Source organism: Amborella trichopoda, chromosome 12, assembly GCF_054954075.1.
Source record: "Amborella trichopoda isolate Santa Cruz 75 chromosome 12, AtrichopodaSantaCruz75HAP2 v2.0, whole genome shotgun sequence".
Lineage (NCBI taxonomy): Eukaryota > Viridiplantae > Streptophyta > Magnoliopsida > Amborellales > Amborellaceae > Amborella > Amborella trichopoda.
The window spans coordinates 44,107,996-44,127,203 of NC_142347.1; the positions used below are offsets into that span (position 1 = coordinate 44,107,996).

Genomic DNA, 19,208 nt, shown 5'->3' on the forward strand with positions numbered 1-19,208 from the left:
TTTTCAAAAGTTGAAATCCATTTATTCTCATGTCCATGCATCTTGATATCGAAATCAATTTGAAGATATTCGAGCATCGAAACAAACTCTTCTAGTGAAATTTTTGAGCTGGGCTCTAATTTAATTGTTTAAATCCTCGGCCCTATATAAACTTTTTTCAACTTAAAATCCACATTTTTATTAGCCTCGATGGGGTTCGATCGAAGAGAGTATATGAACAGTATACTCCCTCCACAAGACCAAATCTTCTCGCTTTCGCCTGATGGAGTAAAAATAGACGGTATAGTCCCGTAGGATCACAAAATCCTTTGACTTAGATATGCCACCCTCCCCTAAAGTAGCGCCAGCCCCAAATAAAATACAAGACCAGTCATTACGAATACAAGGCCAGTCATTACGGTCCCGCGTTATTTTTTTCTTGCTTCTCGGCCATCTTCACGGCCGTACCTTTTGATATTCGGGGTTAAAAAACTCAATCCTCCTCTATTTTTTACCACCATTTTCAAGAAACAGGCGATTTTTGTTGGCATCAATGAAGAAGACCGTCTTAACATCTCAGATCTGAGAATTTTCAGCTTGAAAAAGGTACTTACTCTTTTTCTTTGTGGTTTCCTTCTGATACATTTTAGGTATTTTTGTAGTGTTGAGACTTTTTCATTCTCCCTAATGCTCGTATAATTTGATTCATGCGTTAGATTTTTCTTTTTGATAATGTTTTTTTTGGTTATTATGTAGTTCTGCATATATATGTATTTTTTTTTTTGCAGAGAATACTTTCTTGCTGGAAATCAATTGGGATTTAGCATAGTTTTTCTTTAATGCCGAAACGACTTTCATGCTAACTTCTATAATCTATATTCAACAAATATTCGTAATTGATATTCATTCCTATTTTATGGATTGATTATTGATTTCTATCTTCAAATCCTATAATCCTACAATTGATTTTTAACCATTTTTTTCCCCTGTGATTTATGTACTTGGATATTTTGTTTCCGATTTCTTTGGTTTAGAAAAAAACCATGGTTATAATGGTTGAGGATATTATGGAAAAATTGGTTTCAAGGTGGATGTACTTTTTCTTTTCCTTTAACCATGCTGGTGAGTTAAAGGAAACATTTTAACCATTATTTATTTATTTATTGTGATAAATATACATGGATGTAAGTGATTTTATGGCAGAAGCTCAAATATTTGAAGTTTACATGGATACTAACTTCACATCTCTATGTCCTTGAATAATATTTTACATTCTTGATGTTATTCAAGCTTACACTCCATGACCGTTAATCTGTGTAGAGTGGATTTCTTACATTAATGATCTCAATATGTAAATTAGTCTTTCGGTCTGGTTTTAACGATGCTGGTGAGAACTATTCTTACATGGGTTGATTCGGGTGATCAATTGAATGGAGGAATAATATACAAAAGTTTTGGTTGATTGAGTCAATAGAGTGATTCACACATTTTTTGGTTTCATGAGAATATTGGAGTGATTCATATTGCTTTGGTTTAGTGAGATGCATTTATTAGCAGGGGAATTCTGAAGTTTGCATGAATTACGGTCATGGAATGCACTATGTAAAAAACATAGTAAATGCTCGTAACATTACACTAATAATGTGAATGATCTTGAGAAATTACAATTGTCGGCATACATATTGTTGATCTTGTACTGGTTTCACTACTGGTCTATACCATTCCGAAACATGCCTTCAACGGATACCAAGGTTGCCAAACTCAAGAGGACAAAAAATGTTAAGCCATAGTGTTGTCGGCATATGCTGTGGCTATTGCAGTGGCGTTCACTGCCGAGAGACCACCTCGCAATGAGTATATAGTTGGTGCTCGAATGTTCCATGATTTGGTAATCAACACCACTGCGATCCATTGTCGCATATGTGTGTGTGTGTATATATATTTCCTATAACAAGTTGAGATGTTTTTCACAAGTTGTACAGAAGCTTGAGCTCTCAAATATGAGCTGAGTATGAACATAATAGATGGTACCATACAAATTATAACTGACATGGGATCTGATGACAATTATCCTGCAATTATAAGTTTCCTACTCTGATCTTATAATGTTCCTACAAATGTAAGATCTATCTAGATCCTGAAGTTTGCTAATTTTATGATGCAAGCATCTATCTTAATTTACATAAATATCGTATATTCTAACTTTTGTGAAACCATCTAAATCACATAGATCTATCATCTATCTATATCCTGAAGTTTTTTAGTATTATTACGCTAGCATCTGTCTTAATTTAAATAAATCACATATATTGTAACTTTTGTCGTCTTACTATATTAAATCACATACACTTGTCCTACAATGGTTAGATAAATCGATATCACAAAGATTGCCAATTTTATGATGCAGGGAAATTGTGCTATTGATCTATCCGAATCCTTTTAGATTGCATCACTTCCAACTTTTGTGATCACATATCTAAATCCCATTGGATCATCTTAGAATATTTATTGTCGTCAGATCCCATATTAGTTCTAACTTCTGTTGCCTCATCTATTACAGGCTTGCTCAACTCAAATTTTGTGGGTTCAAGCTTTTGTGAAACCTATAAAAGAACAACAAAGCTCGATATAGTATCCAATATATACATAAACAAGTGAAACCCAAATACGAACAAAGAGTGTATCGACAAAACGAAGTAAGAATCAAGTGATTGCATACGTCACCATAATATCTTTTTGAATACTTCTATAATTCAGTTTGTATTGTCAAGATTACAAGTTTCATCTCAACATACGAGGAAACTTGCTTGGTTAATCCCCTTGACCCTTTGATGTGTTCAACACCCAAATGTATTAAGGAAATATGTATGAAAATAACTAATTATGAAAAAAAATAATGTACAGATGTACGATTTAAGAATTAAAGAAAGCAATAAACTTTCCTTAAGGAAAAATATAAATCTAGAGGTAACTACCATCTCTCTCCCTCTGTTTTTGTTTTCTCTTTGTCACTCTTTTGATTGAAGCTATGGAAGTTGATTGGATGAAGTAACTGCACATTATCTTTTTCGAGGTATATGTGAAGAACTTTTGAAAGTCTTTTATAAAAATATTAAAAATATTTATGTGCAGTTTAATTACTAATGGGCACAAGAAGTGCATTAATAATAAAAATTATTTCCAAAAAAATAAAAGAAAAATTAAATGCTACTTAGTGAATTCATTTTTATCTTACTTAGAATCATTTCCATCATGTGGGCGCTACAAATCTTGTATTTTAATTGTTCAATTGCTGTTAAAATATATATTTAAAATCTATGATTAATAGAGTTCCTTACCATTTCCGTCCCAAGATGATGACATTGACCATTAGGGCAAACTTGATAATTGAAAAGGAGAGTCCTTTGCAATTCTTACAAATATCAATTAATGCATGTGAAGTTTGGTGATTTTCAGTCAATAGTAATTGACGAAATGGAGTGCTATTTAAAGCTCATTCTTGTATGCTTGAAGCTTGGCCACAAAATATGGAACTGAGAAATGGAACTCTTAGAAGCAATCCGTAATTTTTATTAGCCTTCCCATTCTTAGCTAGTAAACATTTAAATAGCAAGTATTTTTTATGACACACTTACACCTAATAGTCTTTTTTATGACACACTTATTATGACAACTAGCACTGGCCAACTTTACACACTACTTGGATATCTGAGCTATCTTTCACAGCACCTGACTTGGCTAATCCACTACTGTTGTATTGGCAGTTTTGACATGTATGCTGCCCCCCTCCCCCCCCACCCCCCTCCAGCACAACTCTCCTCTTTTTTCTACCCCTCTTTCGCTCCCTCCCTAACATACACACACCAAACCTCATTAGCATCTATTCCATAGATAAACTTAAACAAACTTAATAGGACTCAAAATATTTGACAACATATGATCAAGTATTACAAAATACACTTAATCAATGTCATACCATTGTACAAAAGGATTAAACCAAGTAAGGTTTTGGTTCCTGGAATAGGCTGAAACACCAATTACCTTCAGCACCATGCCTTGCTCCTCACTCTTGGCTGTACCCATTGTATTTTTAAGGGTGGTGTAGCTCTGTTTTCTATACAGGGTTGGCTGTCTTAAGGCAAATCCTTCCTACTTCTCCTTCACCAACACTCCCTCCTCGTTCTTGGCCCTTCTTGTGCTCCAGCATGGCTGGTGCCCGTGTTTGCTTCTAGTTTTATATTGTTTAAAGCTGTTATGTTTATAGTAATACAGTCAGCTTTTCTCAAAAAGGGGGGAAAATAAAGAAAGAGCATTGATATGACAATTGTAGTAAGGTGTAGCTAAGTTGGCTTGGAACTCAACTCTTCATTCTGTCATGTACATGCAGGATTTTGAATTGTGTACAAGAGGTCCTAACCATGGTTCTAGACAGCTTATCATCTCCCCATAGGAGAACACAAAATCCGATTTCACCTTTAACTTCTTACAAGAAACCATTTACGACGCGCGACTTTGATGGTTGGGCAACTCTTTTTCAGCGGCACCGCTTTCTCTTGACCATGCTAGCGGTCTTGGGCTTTCTATGCACTGTCTATCTTTATTTTGCCGTCACCTTGGGGCCCACAGAATCATGTTCAGGCTTGAGCGGGGCCAAGAAGTCATTGTGTGAATTGGAGCGAGCAAAATCATCTATGTCCCACAAAGGTAAGTTGAGATTCTTTTGATTGTGATTTGGAACTCTATTTTTTCTCCCATAAGATATGTTTAGGAATTATAGTTAGATATTTATGTATTTTGGATATTGGGGGTATTGATTGGCAAGCTTTAATATCCCTACGTCAATTAATTATTTTTATGTCAAGATTTTCCTATATGTATTTATGGAGTTTTGGTCTTGGGAGCTTGTAATTGTTTTGTTCTGGTGCTTTGGATGTGACGAATGTGTCAATGAATTGAGTCATAGTTGGATCATACTAACCTGATCAAATTATGTAAGAAGAGTAAACAACCTGACCCCTGGAGCAGATGGTAAATCACAGAAATGACTATGTAACTAACTTGAATGTGGTGGATTGACTATTTGATCCCTATGATTTATTGGATGCCATTCGAGTTGCCCTCATCCTTTTGGTCATTTTGCAGTGTGTCTGGATTCTGGATGAGTTGTATTTTTCCTATCATGACTGGTGATCATGAGGCACCTTTTTGAGTTCAGGAAAGTGAATCTTAAAGCTACACCTTTGTGTAAGCATAGACTTAAATTAAGCATATATAGTATGAGATTTCCTAATTTGCTACTTCACCTTGAACTTTGTTAACTTGCACAAGCATTTGATAATTGCTGATCTGGCTCGGAATTTGCCGAAGCCAGATGAGATCAAAGGTGTACAATTTCGGATGGAGAATCCCCTGAACTGCACAACTCTTCTGGTTATCTGATATATTTTAATTTCTTTGTAATGTGTAGCCTGGTCTATTTTGGGAATTGCCCGATTTGGACCATTAGAATCATAAATGGGCCCCTGCTGATTCAGGTCTGATTGCCACTTTCTAAACACTGATTTGCAGCATTTTACAGGCCCTCTCTATTGTCAGTTCCGGGTGGGGTAGTTTCATCATTTGGTACAAGGCAAAATAATGGACATTGTGCTGATATCCAATCGGGATTTTTTAAATGAAGAAACTTACTCCCACTCTGAAACAACAATAGAGTTTGCCTGTGTTAACAAACTGCACTGTCAAGGTTGACAATTTTGCTCTCTAGTCTCTGCACTGCCAAGGTTGATAATTTCGCTCTCTAGTCTCCAGTATATTGCCTATTTAAATTCCCCCCTGCAAAGTGAAGAAACACTTTGTATGTTACCGCATCTCTGCGGCCCTTGAAACTGTAAAATTTTGGGGTTTGGTCCCCTTGAGCCAATAGGAGCGAGTTTTATCTCCTCCCAGCACAATTGGAGAAAAAAAAGAAAAGAAAAAATCTCAAGTAACAGGGAAGAGAGATGGAAAATACATCTAGTGAGTGGTTTGTGCAGACCAGCCCCATGGCTTTTGCGAAAATGCGGTGGCAGTGGCTGATCACAGTAATCGTGTAAAATCTGTCGTCGTAAGTGTCATCACTGTTGAATTAATGGATGGACAGCGATGCAAGGAGTTGGACAGACCAAATGTCTCAACCCAAGCTTTTCCGTCACAGTTCATTCGGTACACGCCAATAGGATGGTATATGCGTTTGTAAACATTCTCTAGGTTTGAGGTAGAGGTGGTTTGGGTGGTAGGTGCCACAACATGATATCTAGAGTTCTATCATCATTAGGATGTAAATTAATATTAAAAATAAATAAAAAGGTGGGTGGGTGGGGGGAAATGTAGGATTTTGTTGGAAATGTATCAAAGAAAAGAAAATAGTATTTTGTGAAAATAATATTAATCCAGATTAATTGGATTGATACGAATGCCCAATGTTCTTCAAATGTAATCTATATTTGATTAAAAAATTACGATCACACCTGAAAATCTGACATTGTAAATAAGGTTGAAATATTTTGAATTTTTGTCTGGTCCATGTATTTACTCCTATATTTTATATCAAATTTGGTTGCATTTATAGTATCTTTCGTAATCGACCTTAGCCTATGTAACTGTTCTCTTCATTAAAGTTGATAATATCATGATAATATTGCAAGGTGTTAGTGTGCTAAGCAACCATTTGGGTTGTAAGCAATATGATAGTTGCTCCCGATCATGGGGAAAAATTATGAGTGTAATCCATGTTTTTAAAGTCTCTCTAAATTATGCTTTTCTTTCTTTATCTCATGACCATGGGGAAAATTTCAACAACAGATTAATCAGAACGCGAAAATGGATTACAAGAAAGAAGAAATATGCTAAATACCACATGCTAGATATTATACTACATGTTTGGTGCATAATAAACATCATGTTGTGCGGCAATCAATCTAACGTTGAGATTAACCAATGCGGGATTAATCTAGTCAAAACTGATATGACTGTTAGTTACGTAGGTTGGAAAGGATTTAAAAATAATAAACAATATTAACAATAACTTTAAAATATAATTGTTTCAAAAATTTGTCGAATTTTTTTTAATTGGTTAAAACCATGTAGGTACAAAATGCTCAAATCGGTCAAGCATTAGTTTGACTCGTCTCTCCCTCCCTATGTGGAAATGCAATGGACCAAACAACGAGTTATAATTTTGGGAAATTTTGAACTCACTAAAGAATTTGAAATAAATTGTGTTCAGGCGGCAATTGAATTTTAAACCTCTATCAAGAGAACATCAGACTGTAGGCCAGACTGATCCCATTGGTATGAGTTGCACTGTCCATTTTGGCGAGCGGAATCGGTGCTTCAATATTTTTTAAAAAAATAATAGAGAAAAAACTATATTCAGGGATAAAAAAGGCAAAAAAGATGAAAAGAAAAAAAACTTAAAAACACAATTAAATATTTGATTACATCTAATAGAAGCCATAAACCTAAATCAACAGCAAAAACTAAAATAAAAAAGCATTTTTTGGGAAGAAAATGGTGGAAAAGAATGGTAAAAAAAAAAACGTGAAAAGGAAAAAAACGATCTTAGATATTTTTGTTTTCTATTTAGTATTTTTAAATAATTAATACTATTTTTTAAAAATCAAATAATTCCAAATTAAAACGAAAGGAAAGACCCGAAATTGGGACTTTTGTTTTCCGTACACTTATTAAAGACTGAATTGAGGAAATCATTTGAATTAGAGAAAGAGAAATTTATTTAATGTGATCTGATATGGAGGTTGATAATGAAATGCGAGGATAGAGAACCTATACATTCTAAACACACTTAAAGAAAAAGTGCCCTCCCGCATATGAATTTTTTTTTAACAATATTCCAAACTTTTATTAATAACTCCGGGACTTAACAAAATTTCAGGTTATAAGTCATAACAACCTGATTAAATCACCAGAAATCACCAAATTAGAGGGAGAGATACCATTTTTTGCTAATGCTACAACGTGTCCTCCCGATCGTTAGCTTTCCTATAGACATGAAAGAACGAAACTCTCAACAATTCAACTACATCTATAATATGCAACCAACATTTTCCTCCCGCTATCCAACCAAAAGACCCCATGCCAACTGTATTATTTTAATTACGTACTAGAAAAATAACGAGGAAGAAAAAAGAAATCGCAAAAAAATTTAAAATGAAAAATGTTTTGATAGGGCTACAAGCCCTATCAAAATAAGTAAAGCCTCCCCTTAAAACTCATCAGAAATTGTAGTTTTGGCATCAGAAAATTCTCAAGTCGATCATCTCAACCCACGCCATTATGGTTGTAGAAAAAAATTAAGATTTAAAGTCCTAAAAATAATAAACAATGCAATACGATATCTAGACTGTCCATTTCACCCCAAAATAAGCGTTCATGGACTGCAAGATTTGTAACTTTTTTGAGCTTGAATCTCGTAGTTGATGTTGGAAGCTGATTTTAGAGCCATCGTGAAGATTTTCGAAGGCTGATTTTCGAAGGCCAAAGTGTATTCTAGACGAGGATTCAAGTTGAGGGTTTATTTTTGTTTTCATGAAGCCTAAGCCTTATAGAAACTCAGGGCATCAATAAGTGGAATCATCGTTGGAAACCACTTTGGACATAAAAAATCTCCATGACTCTAAAATTAATTTCTAACTACTAAGAGAAATCTTGCAGATATGTGAATGTTTATTTCTAGGGTGTAATAGACCGTCTAGATAAAATATATACACTATTTCTAGAGCTTGACATCTTATTTTTTTTCGTAACCATAATGGATAAGGACGTGGTTAGCATGCCGCCAGCCGGCATATTGTAGAAATGCATGCTTGGTAATAAAATATAATTTGATCATACTTTTTAGAGAATATATAATCTTTAACAAGATCATGAATATAAAGAAATAACAAAATTTGAAAACTAAAAATAATTATTATTTAAAAAAAACATTTAGATTGACCATCCATTTGCATCCATCTTAAATCTAGACAGTATATTGTAGAAATGCGGTCCAACCCGCGTGAAATAATTGTTCAATGGTGAATGCATAATTGATTTGAAGGTTTTTAGAGTTTTATAGTAGGGTGCGGTTTGTATAGTGCCAGGCTCTAAATAATCAAATTAGAGCCTACCTTTAAATGGTGTCGAGAAATGTGGTTTCAACACTGAAAATCTTTGTGATAGCCTTAAAATATATTTTCATCTTTATTTATAAAATTTAAAGCTTAAAAAAGGTGTACATTGATAGATCTATGAAAACCTGAAAATCTTGAAAATTGATGGTATGTATAACAAAATACACTAGTTTCAAAACTTGAAATCAATTTTTTCTCATGTCCATGCATCTTGATGTTGAGATGATCAATTTAAGAATATTTAAGCTCAAAACAATCTCCTCTAGTAAAATTTTTGAGGCAGGCTTGAATGTGATTGTTTAGAGCCTTGGCTCTATATAAACTTTTGGCTCTATATAAACTTTTCCCTCAAGCTTTACTTGGTTATATATAAACTTTTCCCTTGCTTATTTTGATAGGGTTGCAGCCCTATCTCTCCTTAATTCCAAGTCTGCGCTTCGTGTGGCAGAGGGGCCACGTGCGGTCGTATTCAACCCAAGCTCTCGCTAACCCTCTCTTATCCATAGTCAGCAAGTAGGGGATTATCAATAAATCGACTCACCATAAAATCAGAAACAAATCATTTTTATTTTAAAAAGTTGGATTAAAAAATCGGGAAAAAATACGGATCGACAAAAATACTTCATATAAAGATATTGCTAATATATCATATTAGGCTAAAACAATCGGATAAATTTATCATATTAGAAATTTTAAAATTCTAAAAAATAAAAATCATGTCAAAGCCATCAATAGCTAATTCATCCATAAAATTTTTACTAAATTAATATAATTAAGTCAATTAATTTAGATGCCTTGTGACTCTCATCCAATCATCTAATATTAAATACATAATTAATTAGTATATACCAAAACAAAAATACCATATAAATCTCTGGAAAATTACAAAAAATATAACCCTCACATTTTTCCCATCAACAATTTACTTTCGCAAAACCCCCCAACCTAAAAAGAACTAAAACGCCTTTTTTTACCCACGAAAAGTCTAAAGCCACAGTGCTCCAGCAGTCAGGTTAAACGCTTCGGCAACTAAGACTCGACGATACGAAAACTCACTCCGACAGTAGACCTTATAGAGCCAGAGCGCTCCGACTGTTGATTACGTTGTTCCAGCGATACAAAAATGCACTTTGGCGATACAGATATTTGCTCCGACAGTACACCTCATGGAGTCACAACGCTCCGGCAATTGATGAATTTGCTCTGGCATAACGTGATCTCGCTCCGGCAATACAATTTATGGAGACATTTTGCTCCAGCACTCTATGAATGCGCTCCGACAATAGTCTTTGGAGCCACAGCTCTCCAGCAGTGCATTAAGGCGCTCCAGCAAGGTTTTCAGTGCTCCGGCGGTAGATGAAGGCTCTCCGACGGCACACCTTTTGGAGCCACAGCACTCCGGCAGTGTTATTCTACGTTTCGGCAATACGCAACTTGAGACCGCCAGTTGACTTTTTTTTGTATGGGAAAGGTATTTTTGTAAAAAAAAAAAACAACTTTTTAATTTAAGGGGTTTTTTTGTAATTTTCTCATAAGTCAACCCATTAAATACTTTAAGAAACATAACATCTGTTTATTACATACTAAAAACAAATATACTATATAAATTTATTCATTAAATATTTTAACTATTACTACATAAATTCATTAAATACTTAAAATATCATACCAACTTTGCTGGTATAAGAAAAAAAAAGAAAAAAAGTAAAGAAAAGTGTTTTCTCACGATTTAACTATAGTATGGTGGCTATGGTCACTATATAACTATGGTCAAAGCAATGATTTAAAAATCGACGAGTCGAACCGGACTCGCCCGATTCGACTCGGGAATCGGTATAAGCCGTGCCGGTTACAGTACAAAACCGGGAACCGCCCGGTTATAGAGCAGAACTGTCGGTTCCAACCCAGATCTAGAGCAGAACCGTCGGGTCCCACCCAGTTCTAACGGTTCCCAGCCGGTTCTAGCCATTTTTTTTAGAGAGATAGCAAAAACAATATATTTCTTTGAAAAGGAGAGAGAGAGAGATTCTAGGGTTTGGGGGGTTTAGCCCGAGCAAGTATCATCGCCATGACGACTCAAACCTCGGGCAATCTTCACAGCAATGGGATTCCTTGCCCAAACGTTCTCTCGGTTCCTCGCCGGTTCTAGTCATTTTTTTTAGAGAGAGCAAAAACAACATATTTCTTTGAAAAGGAGAGAGAGAGATTCTAGGGTTTGGGGGTTTAGCCCGAGCAAGTATCATCGCCATGACGGCTCAAACCTCGAGTAGTCTTCGCAGCAGCATGATCCTCTGCCCAGACCTTCTCTCGGGCAGCCATGGCGGACGCCACCAACCCCATCAATGAATCTAAGCCGTTCATTTATGGAAGGGCAGCATCTCAGGCAGCTCCGATAGAGAGACCGGGCAGGCATAGCTGCTTAGAGAAGATCAAGTAGTGAGCAAGGAATTAGGGTTTGCTTCTCCTTTTAAATGATAGTCGATGGCTTGGATTAATTAACTTTTCTCTTTATACTGTATCCAGGCCTAGGCCGTTCTTTTGAAAATAACAAAAGAGGGGAGGAAGCGGTTCATATTGTTGGAGAAAGACTGAGGAATCTCCACCATCCATTGTTTGAGAAGGAGGCATGATGATTATCACTAATGTTATTTGCTTTGACATCTCAAGTTTGAATCCCCTCTTGGGCCATATAATAGTTATCCCTTCTTGATTTAATTTTTGTTCCCTCTTGAGCATATAATAAATTAAAGTGTTTTTTCCAAACTTTGTACGCATTTTAATAATTTTTACATTGATAACCAAATCTTTTATTTTATTTATTAGTTTTTACATTATAAGTCATGGCATGTATTATTTTTCTTACAGTTGTCAATAATACATTTTAAATTAGATAATATTATAAAATATTTTTAATTTTTTATTATTTATCTAATAAAATAATTATAAAATTTAAACTAATAATTATAACTTCAGTATATAATATTATAATTAGTTAGATTGTAATAATTTTGGATTATAGTTAGTTAGGTTGTAATAATTTGCGTTTTTTTAGCGGATTAGGGTTTTTTGTCAAAACGAGATTTTAATGGCCATTCTTTCATTGATTTAGTCTACTCTTTATTATAGTCCATGTATAATTATAAATTTTATCCATGATAATGCTATGATTTTTTTTTTATGTGATGTAAATTTAATACTTAAGTTTATACAGAGAAAGAGCATATCAATATTCACAAATTGATGAAAAAAATGAGAGTTAATAATGTAGTACCCTCATTTCTTATTGGATTCCTAAAAAAAAATATTTATAATGAATTTTAATAATTTTTTTGATTTTTTTTGAAGTTTTAATCCGATCGATTCAGTCGATTCTCGATCAGAATAGCTGATTCGCAGATCTGGATCAATTTTTGAGGTGCCGGATCCGGGTCACCGATCCACTTTTTAAACCGTTTAGGTTAAAGTCTTATAAATTTATTGAATTGAAAATACACTCCTAGAACTTCGGGCTTCGTATCGTTGCGTTTACGGCTGAGAGAGAGGACGAAGGAAGAGAAGAAAAGAAAAGGTCATAGGCATTAGGGTTTATAGAGACAAGAAGGAAGTAGGAAAAGTTCATCGGCTTTGGTTTATAGAGAGAGAAGAAAGAAGAAGGAAGAAAGAAGAGTTCATCGGCTTTACAAATCCTAATGCCCTAATAGAAGAGGCCTAACTGATTTTTAGAGAGAGAAAAGGAAGATGGGATGCTGATTTGGGATAGTTTGAAGAGGAATTTTCTCTCTGATTTGAGTTGTTGTTTGAGAGAAAGCCCTAATTTTGAAGAGACCTTAACTGATTTTTTGATTTGTAAAGAGGCCGTAACTGATTTTTAGAGAGAGAAAAGGAAGAGGGTTTTTCATTTTGTTGGGGAAACAGGAAGCAGAGCTGAAGGATTAGGTTTGGGGGATTGCTTACTGCTGTAAGTTTACAGTTTACACTATATTGTTTGTCTTTGTTACCACATATTCAAAAACAAAATATTGATTACTTGGTCCTGTATTCACGCTCTACGCTTCTCATTCATCAGTAAAAGACTATGTTTTGAGCTCTAATTTGTGCCAGAAACATTATTTTCATAAAAACAATTATCACAAATAATAACAGAAATCTGCATGTATATGATTTTCTTTACACAATGATTTACTTTACGAAATGATTTGCTATAAACAGTATTATTTCATTTACACAATGATTTTCCATAATAACAACTTTGTTTAAATTTTAAAAGGAAGGGAAAAAAAATTCATACTTTCTATCTGCAACTGTGGCTTTGAAGAACACAGTGGGGATAAAAATTTATATTTTAGTTATTTTTTTTAAATAATATTTTTTTTCAAAAGCATGAAATTAGCAATGGCTGCAATACACAAAACAGGGGAAAAAAATTATAGGTAAAAAAAGATACGATTTTTTGGCCTGATTTAAATCGAATTATGGAAAAATCGAGTTTTAAACGTTTTTATGAAAAGTACGCTGTCTGCTTATGTTTTGAACGGCTGTCTGCTGCTTTTTATTTATTTATTTATATTTTTTGCTGCTGAATTTTTTTTTGTTGAATTATCAATTGCCTATTTTTTTCATTACATGGATTTACTTTTGCCCTTGGTGTTTGCTCTGTTTTTTTTTCTGTTTCTTTGAGCAATTCGGTGTTTTCTCTGATTATTTTTTCTTTTGTTGACTTTAATTTGCTCTTTACTTATGCTCTGAAATTTTTTCTGCTAAAATGTTTTTCCAGCTGAAAGTGTACCCCTTGAGGTTTTGTGGATTGTTTTCTTTTTATGGACGATCGATCTTAGAATGGTCGCTGAATGCCAATAATAGTTTATGGTTTTATAATAATAGCGAAATTTTTTCTGCTAAATTTTTTACGCAAAGCTTGTTGACTGAAATATTGTTAGTTCGCATATGAATCCTTTTATTGTTTGACTCGAATGCAAAGTTTGGGTTTGTTTAGCTGCTGCTAACTTGCGATGGGTATGATAGGTTGGTTGAAATCCAAATCTCATACTTTTAGCAATTATTATCTTCTTGTCAATGAAAACTACAATGAACGGTTAAAACTGACTGATTTCCAGACTTTAGGTTTGCAAAACCCCAGGTTCAACCAAACACTGTTATAAATTTCCAGACAGGTTGCCAAACATAGTATGTTTCTCTACCAGGTATCCAAATTCCCAGCATCCAAATCTCAGAAGTACAAATTCCAGTTTCCATTTCCAGCTTCTACTTGCCCAACTGTATTCTTGCCAAACCGGTTACTCAGCAATAGTATAAAAGAAAGATTCTGGTTTGGAACCTGAAGTTTTAAACCAAAAATATTTTGAAAATAAACTCAAAAAAGACAAGCTTAAAACATGAAATATCTTTTTAAGTTCCTTGAATTAAAGGGGTATAATAACATAAATTTCCCTTATTTTCAAAAAGAAAAACAAAGGAAACCATAACTATATTTTGCTTCTTCGTTTTTTTAATTGAAACCCTAACTTTCCAGGGTCATGACCAGTGCCAAACCTCTATCGTCCAAGGTTTCCAAAGCTCGCATCCACTTTAAAAAGCCATAACTATATTCTAATCCTTATTTTTCTAGGGTTTTTTTCACAGAGAATCTGGAACAATGGATCCGTTATCTGCTCAAAATGCGAAAGAATCACTCGACCTAGCTTTTCACATGTCCAATTTTCTCAACACGGGCCTGGATCGCCATACTCTCTCCATTCTTATTACTCTCTGTGAGCGAGGGGTCAACCCCGAGGCCGTTGCAACTTTAGTCAAGGAGCTCAGAAGGGAATCAGCTGCCTTTTCACAAAAGCCCATTCAGTCCCAGAATGGCCATTGATAGTTTTTTATCGGAGCTCCATTTCTCTCCAATGGTATACTTGATCCGATCCCTAGTTTATGTAAATGCCTGTTTTTTATTTGTTAGTTGAGTCTTGTATGTGTAATTGATATCCTTGTGATTTTGCTTCTTGATGATGAAGGAAATGTTGGATTCCGTTTTGTTTTGACTTAATGGAGCAGTACAACATGGAAAGAAATAGATTGAATGTGTTGTATTTATTTATTTTTCTTTTCGTGGAATGCTGCATATTGAATTCTTATAGGTTTGAATGAGTCAGAAGTGGGTAATTTATTCATTGGAACATTATGGGAGATCATTTGTTTAGTTGGATAATCTGTAAAGATTGAGGCAATGTTATAGCTCCTGTTCAATTCTATGTGACTGAATTACTGATGATTGAATTTTCTTTTTATGAATTATCAAAAAAAATATTCTCCTTCATTTGTTCGAAGTTAGATAAGATTAAACACAAAGTCATGTTTTTGCTTGAACCGGTAGAAAACAATTTTTAGTAGCCTTCTCCAGTTTAAGTCTCTTACAACCTCATGATTTCCTGCCCATAATTGAAAACCTCAGTGCTTTTGTGGGGGTTTTCCAACTAGTATTCATTCCATTATAAGGTTTGTAAGCTCTAGTTTCGATATCTCAGGGATCACTCATTTGTATAGCAAATAGGAGATAAGGATCGTACATGAAAGCCCAAATAAATGGAAAGGGAGATGGGGATGATCATGGATTAATGGAAATTGAGATTGTGAGGAAGAAACATATGCTTGGTCTGAATTCTTCATCATGGGCAAGACAAATACTTGAAAATGAGAGTTGCATTTATATTTGAAATTATGAAATTAAGTTTGGAAAATTGCAGTAGAATTGAGGTTGTGGCCATGTTCATTTTCTGGCATTGTAGAATATCCTATTTATAATCCAGTAAAAGAGAATTTCATGTGTGTATCGTCTTAATTGTTTTGTTTAGAAATAGAAATTTAGATATAAAAAACTAAAATTTGGTGGAGTAGTTACTGTCTACCTTGATCAAAACTGTCGTCAGTTGATTTTTTTAAGTGCAATCTAACAGCTCGGCTTCTTTCCTGCAATCTTTGAATATGTGCAAATTAGTCCTTATCTTTTCATATCCAGGCTATCAATAAGCTTGTACGCTAGAAAGAAAAGTAAAACTATTAACGCTTGTATCCTTTGGCCCAGTATTTGATGCTTGACATGCATTGGACAATACTACTCAAAAAGGAAGAAATATGGAACTATAAAAGAATGCAAGAGAAAACTGCTTGATTGAGGGAGTAAGAAGAAGTTGCGGTTGTTCTCCGATAAAAGTCTGTTTTTTTCAATTATCAAAAGGCGTGTATTTGTGTGTACCCCCTCAGGTGTGCATGTGTGGGTGCGTGTGTTTGTGAAGATGCTATTATGCTTATTTTTGGGGTTGGGTGTGCAGGGATTTGTACTTTGCACGTTAGTGTGGCATTTATGATGCTCTCTAACCACTTGGTCAAGAGGCCAATACATAACATGCCTTTGTTTTTTTTTTTTTTTGTTGCAATTGATTATTTCATCTTAGAAAAGAAAATACAAGCTACAATGAATACCCACACCTTGATTGATGGCTAATCAATCATCACTCTTCTCTTCTCGTTAAAAACACAAAATTTGCGGCGGACTCGGTCGTTGCCAAACCGACTTGACTCACTGAGTTAAAGGGTCCCTTCATACGAATTCACCGAGTTTCAAATATTTGTGTTTAAAAAAAAAGCAATAAAAAAACCAGTGAGTCATAGTACGACTTGGGTCCAGCTTCTCACTAGGTTATATGGCCATCTTACCACATTCGTTTATATGTTAAATTAGCACAAAAAACTCTCCTACTGAGCGAGCCTAGTTTCATTCGGTCAATTCTTTTTTATTCAAAACGAGTTTTTTTCCAACTTGTCTTACTCAATACTTGGTACCTAAAGAATACTTGGCCCTCTCATCTCAAAAAGCATGATGTAATCCTTATTGGTCATTACAGTCCTCTTATCAGTCTTGGTTTTTTTCTGGGGTTGTGCTTTCATGATGATTGACCTGGGTCTTTACAAGTTGCAACTAACAGTCAAAGGCTGCGTTTTCTAGTCTTTATAGGTATTTTTGAATGAAGGACACGTGTGATTTAGTCAGAGTACATAATAAATTTTTTTTTTTTTCAATTATTTTCTTTTCTTCACGGTCTAGATCACTCACAAGAAGTTTTTTTACAATATAACAATTTCAAATAATAACAATAAAAAATACAATAGGATTTTAAGAATTTGAAGCCATTTAAAAACACACTTTTCATTAACAAAAAAAAGACAATCAATGCTTGTGAATAAAAAATATAATAAATAGATATGAACGAAAAAAAAAAGGATGTCGGAAGTTACTTCAATCGAATTTTTTTTACCCACACCGAGTCACCACCTTTTGATGGCACGAGATCTAATGGTCAACCTTCAATCTCAACAGAAAAAGCAAGTTTGGATAAACCACACAATTGGAATATGAGTTCATTTGATCACAAACTCAAACCTTAGGTGAATCCACTTAGCAACCTAGTTTGAGAGAGATGCTTCTCTTTTATATCACAACCCTATAATCTAAACCCTAATTAGAGATCATGAGAGAGGAACCATGAGAGAGTAGAGAGAGCCACCATGAGATGAGAGAGTGGTGTGTACCAGAGATAAGAGAAACTTTCTTAGATGGGAGAGAGAAGAAGTCAAGAGAGCATGAGAGGTGCATGCCCCCCCTTGGGCTTTCATGAGAGAGAAGAGAGAGTTTTGAGAGAGATAGAGTTTCTAAGTGGAGCGTGTCTTTTTTGGTAGGTTAAGAGAGAGACAGAAAGATAAAGTGTATAGATTTTGGATAGAGACAATCTCTTTCTATAGTGCTTGATCAAGTTTAGAGTTTCTTAGGGTTTTTCTTGGTTCACCACTTACATGAGGTTGAATGTGAACTATTGATCTTGGGTGACTTTTGGGGTGAGAGATCTAAGCTCTCCATTCCATAGATGGGCCATCAACAACTTATCCAATGTGTTAGACCATAATCCCCCACTTCTTAAACCATTTTTCCATCAATTAATTCAAATAACAAATTAGTATATCATAATATTATCCTTTCTTATTTCAAGTATAAACCTTCCAATACATTCAAAAATATTAACCAAACATTTCTCAAGGCTTCAAACTTTCCAAAACAACACATAACCTTCTCTCAAGCTTCAAGCTTGAACACCAAATAGGAAAGATGCTATAGGTGGGGCATGCCACCCATGGTGACACATAATGGGCCTCACCCATCATGCAATGGTGGGCCCAAAAGACCTATTGGGCCTCCCTTGCATATTTAATTTATTTTATATTTTTGAAAACAACACAAAATTATTATTTGAATATTTAAATCATTATAAAATCAATATCTTTATTTTATAAATCCAAATTTGATAAATAAAATATCCAGAGATTTAGACAAATTCAAATAATAATTCGAAAAATCAAATATAATAAAATATAAATAAAATCAATAAATCTTGATGGGAAAAGGATTCATGGGGTTTAGGAATAAATATCAATAAGGGCACTCCATGTCCAACTGCGAAGTACGAACCACGCATGCTTTCTCAAACCGACCTAGCGTTGCCCATGACCCACAGTTCATCTAGGGAGATCATTAGTGGGGTCACCAAAGTCTAGCCAATGGGCAAGGGGTCGTAATCCCAGTAAAAGAATTTCAGTTCCCCCCCGGAAATGAAACGCCAAGGTCATCCTGACCTTGATGCAATCAATGGCTCGATAGTGCACAGGGGGTATCTCACACACATGCACATGCTTCAGCCTAAAAGGTGGTACACTTTTTCGAAAATGGCTATTGATGTGCATGCCATGTGATGGAGCAAATGATGAGGATTTCACCCTGTCCCTCAAGGCCTCCATCACACTCAAAGGTCACATAGTCCATCGGCTCACTCATCCGAGCATACTCTGACTTCATCAAGGGATTACCCATATGACTCTCATCGGTACTCATCCGGGCATACTCCGACCTCATCAAGAGATTACCCATATAACCCTCATCGGTACGATTCTCATAGCCTAATAAACATGGGTTTTCCTCAACCATACTGACCTAGCATGTCAAGCATAATT

General features: G+C 34.8%; 2 protein-coding genes across 5 annotated transcripts; both read left to right on the forward strand.

Moving 5' to 3' along the window:
- The first annotated feature begins 383 nt into the window (after positions 1-383).
- LOC18435347 (uncharacterized) lies at positions 384-5,101 on the forward strand. Its single transcript, XM_011625486.3, has 2 exons — positions 384-585; positions 4,367-5,101. The coding sequence occupies exon 2, from the start codon at positions 4,398-4,400 to the stop codon at positions 4,701-4,703; it is 306 nt and encodes a 101-aa protein (XP_011623788.1). The 5' UTR covers positions 384-585; positions 4,367-4,397; the 3' UTR covers positions 4,704-5,101.
- LOC105420738 (mitotic-spindle organizing protein 1-like) lies at positions 4,545-16,612 on the forward strand. Of its 4 annotated transcripts, XM_011625488.3 has the most exons (3): positions 12,750-13,107; positions 14,776-15,058; positions 16,234-16,612. In XM_011625488.3, exon 2 carries the CDS (start codon positions 14,803-14,805, stop codon positions 15,022-15,024), a length of 222 nt encoding a protein of 73 aa, XP_011623790.1. In that variant the 5' UTR covers positions 12,750-13,107; positions 14,776-14,802; the 3' UTR covers positions 15,025-15,058; positions 16,234-16,612. The 4 variants fall into 4 exon arrangements, with proteins under 4 accessions (XP_088709995.1, XP_011623790.1, XP_088709994.1 ...); XM_088853869.1 differs by lacking the exons at positions 12,750-13,107; positions 16,234-16,612 and adding an exon at positions 4,545-4,683 and having other exon boundaries at positions 14,776-15,223; XM_088853868.1 differs by lacking the exon at positions 16,234-16,612 and having other exon boundaries at positions 14,776-15,223.
- Positions 16,613-19,208: the final 2,596 nt, after the last annotated feature.